The sequence below is a fragment of the Blastomyces dermatitidis genome, assembly GCF_000003525.1.
Source record: "Blastomyces dermatitidis ER-3 genomic scaffold supercont1.1, whole genome shotgun sequence".
NCBI classification, from domain to species: domain Eukaryota; kingdom Fungi; phylum Ascomycota; class Eurotiomycetes; order Onygenales; family Ajellomycetaceae; genus Blastomyces; species Blastomyces dermatitidis.
Window position 1 is genome coordinate 7,728,793 of NW_025544774.1, and position 7,764 is coordinate 7,736,556.

A 7,764-nucleotide genomic window follows, 5' to 3' on the forward strand; every position below is an offset into this window, starting at 1 on the left:
TAACTGTCTTACAGAAGCTGTTATATTCATACAACTGAATATAATCAATGTATATACATAGCTGTAAATATAATCTGAGAATGAATGAAAGACTGTCTTTAGAACTGCACTGAGATTGTTTGAATATCTAGTAATATCTTTTGATCTGACTAATATTTCTGCAGTATTTCAGTCTTTTATTAATAAAACACTTCATATATATCTGAATGTCTTCATGATAATATATCTGAATTATGTGATGATGTACTCTGTGAAGAAGAAAGAATACACTGAGCATATATAAAGTATGTTGAAGGTCTTAGATAAGACAGAACTGTATATTAAGCTTGTAAAGTGTAACTTCAGTGTCTGTCAGATTAATTTCCTAGAATATGTAATTACTGCAGATGATATTCAGATGAAATCTTTATAGATTGAGACTATTCTATTATAACTGAAGCTAACTAGTATTCATAAGATTCAGATCTTTCTGAGCTTCATGAATTTCTATAGACAGTTTATCTTTGTATTTGTAAGAATCTTCTTAACCCTTACAGACATGCTGAAGAATGAAAATAAGAAGAAGTCATTCTATGAATAGAGAATGAAAAGATTGTTAATCACAACCAACCGCTCCACCACGAACTCGCTCGATTTTTCGAATAAGAACCCGCCGATAGATCCATCGAAAAGCCCTCGATCATACGAGCATTCTGACCCCATCGCCGACCGCATACCCTGTGTGGTGGTGGAGTTATCCAGCCAAACGTGAACCGGATGTTGTTCGAAACTCCTGTGTGGGATTATCCCCTGTTCTCCCCTACCACACCACAACCCCGGGCCAGAGTGCCATACAAATTGTAAGGTGAAGTGACCTAGCCATATGCACCAATCTTCTCGATTTTGGAAGATCCCCGATCTGTAGTTGTGGAGATATCTGAGAAGCGACCTCCGCGAAAACCCTGCCCACCTTTGATGTTCCAAAACATCAACGCCAAGTCTCACCCTCGTACCGCCCTTCCTAATCTGGCCCATCCCCGGCAGAAAAATACAAAAAGATACCTCGGCAATAATATCAAGCACATAATCAACAGCCACTTCTGAAGTGCAATCTTCATGGTGTGTCTTCAGTGTATCATATCTAGACATCAACACCAAGTCTCACCCTTGTACCACCCCTCTCAACCTGGCCCATCCCCGACAGAAAAGTACAAAAAGATACCTCAGCAACTGTACTTGATACATAATCAGCAGACACAACAACTATAAAATCAGTATATCTCAAGATCTGACTGAGCCTTTGATCCCTGCACAGTGAGATATATTAAATCTAGTTTTAATATCTCAATATTCAATAGATTCTGCAAGAGATTGAAAACAGTAACACTAAATTTCTATTGAATTTAAGAATTAACTCTATATTGATATAATCATTGACAAAGTCTTCTATTTTAAGATATAAATAATCAGTTTCTCTACATCTCACTGACAATATTTACATTATTATATAGAAACAGACTTATATTCTCTATAATATCAAGACTCTGAAGAGAGAAAGTCTTGATAGAGAGTATATAGTAGTGTATATCTTAGCAGTTTCTATCTTATTTTTCTGCAGCAGTTAATGCAATAAAAAAAAAAAGATCTTAGAAATAGTTTTTTACTTCTCTTGAAAAAGTAAGATGTTTTTCTCTGAATTTTACACAATATTCTTACAAAGAATTAAAAACAGAGTTATTTTCTGTCATAATTTCATATTCTTTTAAGTAAGAATTACTTTTTCAGTAGCTGAAGAGCTTTCATTAATACTTAATTCTCTTTTATACTCTTTATTAACTGATTTGAGTTGCACACTTGTTGTGTGAGAAGAATTGAATAATTTAGAATAAAATTGAATAGTTTTAATCAATTTCTCTGCAAAAAATTGACTTATTTTTTATCAGTTTTTCTCTCAAAAACTGTCATATTATCTGATTTATTATCAATTGATATCATACTTTTCCTCACTGTATCTCAAGAAAGAGTTTATAAAGATTTTATTGATTTATCTTAAAAATCACTTTTAGTTTATTAGATTCTCTTCAAAAATCTAATCTAGTTACTGAACTAGTGTGAAAAAAATCAGGTGTTTTATACATAAAAGTCTTTCATTCTTCTTTTGAAACAGTCTGATCAACTTTTCAATTGAAAATAGACTAATAAATCTCTCAACTGAAACAGTCTGATCAACTTTTCATTTGAAAATAGATTAATAAACCTCTCAATTGAAACAGTCTGATCAACTTTTCATTTGAAAATATACTGATAAATCTCTCAATTGAAACAGTCTGATCAACTTTTCATTCAGTGAGTAAAATGAGTTCAAGAGTACACTCAGTTGATGTGGAAAAAGATGTTTTCCCAGATGTCATTTCTGAGATTGAAATTCTAAAGAGAAGAAAGAAGAAAGAAATAGAGAAATAACAAGTTCTTAAAATACAGAAACTGGAAAAAGCAAGCAAAATTCTTGAAAAACAGTGTCTGAGTGAGAAGAATGAAGAAGTTCTGTTAATTCTTCATACTCAGGCTAGACAACTACAAGAAGTGATCAAGTTCAAACTTGAATTTCAAACACAATTCAAAAAACATTGAAATCTTTCAGTACAGTCACTGACTCTTTTTCATCTTCTACTTCTTCATCTTTCTTCTTCAAATCAGAAGAAAACATATACTCAAGTAGCAGAATCTGCTGTCTTCAAACCTGCTAGTTCAAAATCTGCTCAAAATTCTGAGAAAACTGAGAAGAATATTTCTCAGATCTCTGTTCATAGAAAGAAAAAAAAAGAAATGTAAAAAGAGAAGAACTTTCAAATCTTCAGAAATAGAAGACTTATTCTCAAAGTCTCAAATCAGAAGAGCTTGTAAAAAAACAAGCTAAACTCAAATCTCATTTTCAGAATTAGAAATGAAATTAATCAGCAGTTCTTTTCTCAGTTAATGACTGATATTAAAGTTCAAAAATCAGTCATAGCTTCAATTGAGTTATCTTTCTTTGAAAACTCTATTATTTTAACTACAATGCCTGAATTCAGTGCAGAATTCCTCATTCAGAATAAGAATCTCTGAAAATCAGCAATAGAATCTCTACTGAATACAACAATTCTATCTGAAAGAGATGAAAAGTGAGACAAATTCATTCTTCATGATATTTCAGTTGAAATTTTTGACTGTGAGAAAGAAATGCTGCTTCTTAAAAATAAATTAGAAGAATACAATTCTATTCAACTGAGAAAAGAGCCTGTATGACTTAATTCAATTGAGTTCAGACAGAGTAGAAGAAATGTCTCTGTTCTAGTATATATAAAGACACTTGAACAATCAAGAATCTCTGAAGTAAGAGTAGCAGGTTTGAAAATGAGAGTTCATGAATACAAAGATTCAAGAATGAATCTCAAAGCTCAAACACAGTGTTCAAACTGTCAAAGATATGAACACTTTACAATCTCTTATTTCAGAGACTTAAAATGTGCATTCTATGCTAGAGATCACAAAACTAGTGAGCATAAATGTGAAACATGCTCAAAAAGAGATGAAATATATCAATATACTCTACTTAAGTGCTTCAATTGCAAAGAAAAACATGCATCTAGCTCAAAAGAATGTGTATTTACTTCAAGAACTCAGAAGAACTGAAGAAAAGATGCAGCTTAAAGTGAATCTAAAACTGAAGAGAAAAGTCAAGCTAGTAAATTCACAACTGTAAGCTTAAAAAGAAGAAACTCTTAACTATCTAGATCTTCAAACTTCAATTCTTCAGCTAAATGTAAACAGAATTTGAATTCTTAAATATCTGTTAAGATTAGAGAATTGAGAAATGACTCTGATAATAAACTAGATAGAATGCAAGCAGTTGAGATTCCTGCTTTTCAAAATAGTTATAATCTACTATCTAGTGATAGTGATTAGATTCTACTATATCTTCACTCTCTTTTAGTATGAATATACAACAAAAACAACAAAAAAAGTTTAAAAACTCTTCAAAAATTACATTTATTTAAAACAATGTGAATAGAAACTCAAATTGCATTGATTCTTGTCTTCAGATTGCATTTGAATAAAAAGTTAACTTTGTACTTCTTCAAGAATTAAATTTTAATACTGAGTAAAAGTATATCATTTCTTATTCAAGCTATTACTGCTTTCTTTCTGAAAAATCTGAGATAAAATCAAGAGTAGCAATCTATGAGAGAAAAAGATCAAGATATCAATTTAATCTGAGATTTGATATCATATCTGACTCTGACATTCTAGTGGGTGATATTATAGATAAAGATAATGAGTTTGATACTATTTAACTTATAAATATCTATAATGAAAAATCATTGAAAGAAAACAACAATACCTGGATAATTGATAGAGGATTTTTGAATATAACTTTCTTAAAAAACTCTATAATTGCAGGAGACTTCAATGCACATTATCTCTGATGAAACTCAGAGTGTATAAGAGCAGTAGGATCAGATAAACTGATTGAATGAACTTTTGAGCATTCAATAGATTTAGTTAACAAGTCTGATCAACAAACATTCTTTAGAAAAGAGATGAAACAGAAATCTATTATAGATCTAACTTTTATATCACAAAATCTAATTGAAAAAAGACTTATAAACTGGTTTATTGATTCAAATGAAACCTCAGAATTGAGTCATGAGATCATTCAATTTGATATTGAACTGAGTGAAAAACAAAGAAGTGAAAATCCTCTTCTCTCTAATCAGTATAACTTTGATAAAGCTGATTGAAAAGCAGTTGAAGAAAGAGTAAAACAGCTGAAATCTGAAAGACAGAGTGAGCTCTATTGAAATCAAAGTCAAGATATATCAAATGAAATGCTTGAGAATAGAGCAAAGCTGATTATATCTATTCTTCTAACAAGTATTGAAGAAAATATTTCAAAGAAAAAGTCTTCTGAGTATTTCAAACCTTGGTGAAATGAAAATATCACTTCTAAAAGAAAGCAATTAGTCACTGCTAAGAGAGATTGAAAGAATCACTTAATATTTGATGAAGAGTTCAAAGCTATTTGAAATGAATATTTTTCAGATATTAAAAAAGCCAAAACAGATTGCTGGAACAAATTTCTTGAAGAAGTATAAGAAAAAGAAGTTTTCAAAGCCTTTAACTATACTAAAACAAGAAGTGTAGCAAAGCTTCTAATCTTAGAATATGAATTTCAGAATGAATTATATACAGTAAATTCTTTTGAGAAAAAATGTCAAGCTTTTATAAGAATTCTCTTTCAAAACTCATCACATTTAGAAGAGAAGAATATGTCATTTCATGAATATATTGATGAAAATAACTGAGAATAGCCTGAGCTTACATATGATGAACTAGAGTTAGCAATATTCTCAAGTTCAATTAAAAATGCTGCAGGGCCTGATTCAATTAATCACTCAATTATTCAAAACATATATTCCTACTTGAAGAATGAATATTTTGAGCTCTTTTTCAATCTCTTAAAAAATGATTATCATTCTGAATGCTGGAGAGAAGCTACTGAAGTAATCCTTGTAAAATCTAACAGAAAGACTTCAATTTCTAAGTCATATAGAGTAATATCTCTGTTGAACTGTTTGAAAAAAATTCTAGAAAAGATAATAGCTACTAGATTATCTTTTATAAGCTCTATTAGTGATTCTCTTCTATTTAATGAATAAATGAGAGATAGAAAATAATGTTCTGCAATTGATACTGATCTCTCAGTTATTCATGATATTCAAGTAGCAAAGCATGAAGACCTGGTCTCAACTGCAGTTTTTATTGATATAAAAGATGCAATTGATCATGTGTCAAAGTCTAAGATGATTTAAACTTTGAAGATGTTAAAACTGCCACTTTCTCTAATAAAATGAGTCAATTGTTTCATGTCTAAAAGAATTATACAACTATTCTTTGATGAAAGAAAACAAGATAAAACTGAGATAAAAATAGAAGTATCACAAGAATCTCCAATCTCATCTGTTTTATTTACAATATACACTGCATATCTATTCAAGAATAGAGAGATGAAAATAGTGAGATCTTCAAGTTATGTAGATGATATTGATCTACTCTACAGTTCAAAGACAATCAAAGAGAATTTAGAAGTGATTGAGAAAGTAGTAAACAAAATCTTTGTTAGAGCAGATATCAATCTAATTCAATTTGATATGAATAAAACTGAGCTAATTCACTTTTTTTCCAGGTTTAATGAGAAAGAACTAAGTCTAACTCTTTTGAATAAAGAGATTAAACCCGGTTTAAATGTCAAATGACTAGAAGTATGATTAAACTCTAAGCTGAATTTTAAATATCATATTCAACAAAGAATCATCAAGGCAGAGAGACTACTGAATAGTATAATCAGACTATCAAATACTGAGAGAGATCTATTCTTTCAGGCTATGAGACAGTTATACATAGCCTGTATTATCTCAGTAGCTGATTATAAAGTTCAAGTTTGATGAAACAATCAAGAAAACTTCACTGAACTCTTTCAAAGTCTATAAAACAGTGCTTTGAGAAGAATTCTGAGAGCATTCAAGTCATCTTCTATTAAAGCAATGAAAATTGAAGCTTCAATTCCACCTCCTGCTATTTGATTTGAAAAGGCCTGTATGAACTATGCTCTGAGAGTCATGAAGATGAGCTCAAATCATATAATCAGAGAAAGACTCTCTTCTTCATTTTCATTAGTTAACTCAGGAAATGAACTGGATTGAAATATATTTCTTGATTGAAATGAGAATAATACTTTAAAGAAAATGCTCTCTCAACTGTATAGACTATGTTCACTTATTAAGAATCAATTTTCTTCATTAAATGTTGAGAAAATTGATCATGAGAACATATCTCTCTGAAGAGAAAAGCTCGAATCTCTCATAGACTTATAAATAAGTGAGCTATCTAAAGAGAGAGAATATGAACAGTATTTGAAGAAGATCTCTACAATTAATATAAAAGACTCTATTCTGATCTACTCAGATAACTCAAAAAATGAGAATTTGAATAGATTAGATACAGGCATTGCTTATACTGAAGATAATATTAATTTTATCTCAGATTTCTGAAATTTAGGCTGTGAATCTGAAGTCTTTGATGCTGAACTATTTGTAATAGTGAAAGCTTTCAAACTCATTGAAATAAAATCTTATAAAAGAGAAAATGATTTGAAAGAGATATGAATATTCTCTGATAGTCAAACTGCTTTAAAAAGACTTACAAATAGTCAGATTCATAATGATTAAATAAATCTTGAACTGATTTTAAACTCTGTTTTGAAAATTCAAAAGAGAAGAATATCAAAACTGATAATTCATCTGCATTGAGTTTCTGCTCATATGAATATTCATGGCAATGAATTGACTGATTCAGCTGTAAAAAAGGGTTCAGAATTAAGCAGATCTATTCAAAAAACAGTGTTCTGATCTTTCATAAAGAGAAAGATAAAAGAATCTTATTTAAACAAGTGAAATGAAAGCTGACAGAAACAAAAGAACAGTATATATTATTCAAGATTTGAGACAAAATCAAAGTGAAAATCTTGTTCAATTAAATGTAAAAAGAAAATATACTCATCTATAATTCAGCTGAAACTAGAACATGATTATTTCAAATCTTATATACAAAGATTTAATGATAGATTTGATTCAACAGAGTGCTTATTCTGCAATGTGAATGAAAATCCTGAGTATATTGTAATGCATTGTGCATTATACAATAGTCTCAGAGTCAGATTAAAGAAGAAGTATGATTTAAATTAAT

The 7,764-nt window shown here is 29.8% G+C and overlaps 1 protein-coding gene across 1 annotated transcript; it reads right to left on the reverse strand.

Annotated features, from left to right (window-relative positions):
• Positions 1 to 570: 570 nt before the first annotated feature.
• BDCG_16271 (uncharacterized protein) lies at positions 571 to 1,368 on the reverse strand (the record flags this gene model as incomplete). The annotated part of the gene is made up of 2 exons (XM_045425520.1): positions 1,166 to 1,368; positions 571 to 1,005 (listed from the first exon to the last, which is right to left on the reverse strand). The coding sequence occupies exons 1-2, from the start codon at positions 1,172 to 1,174 to the stop codon at positions 571 to 573; spliced, it is 444 nt and encodes a 147-aa protein (XP_045279421.1). The 5' UTR covers positions 1,175 to 1,368.
• Between the last annotated feature and the right edge of the window lie 6,396 nt (positions 1,369 to 7,764).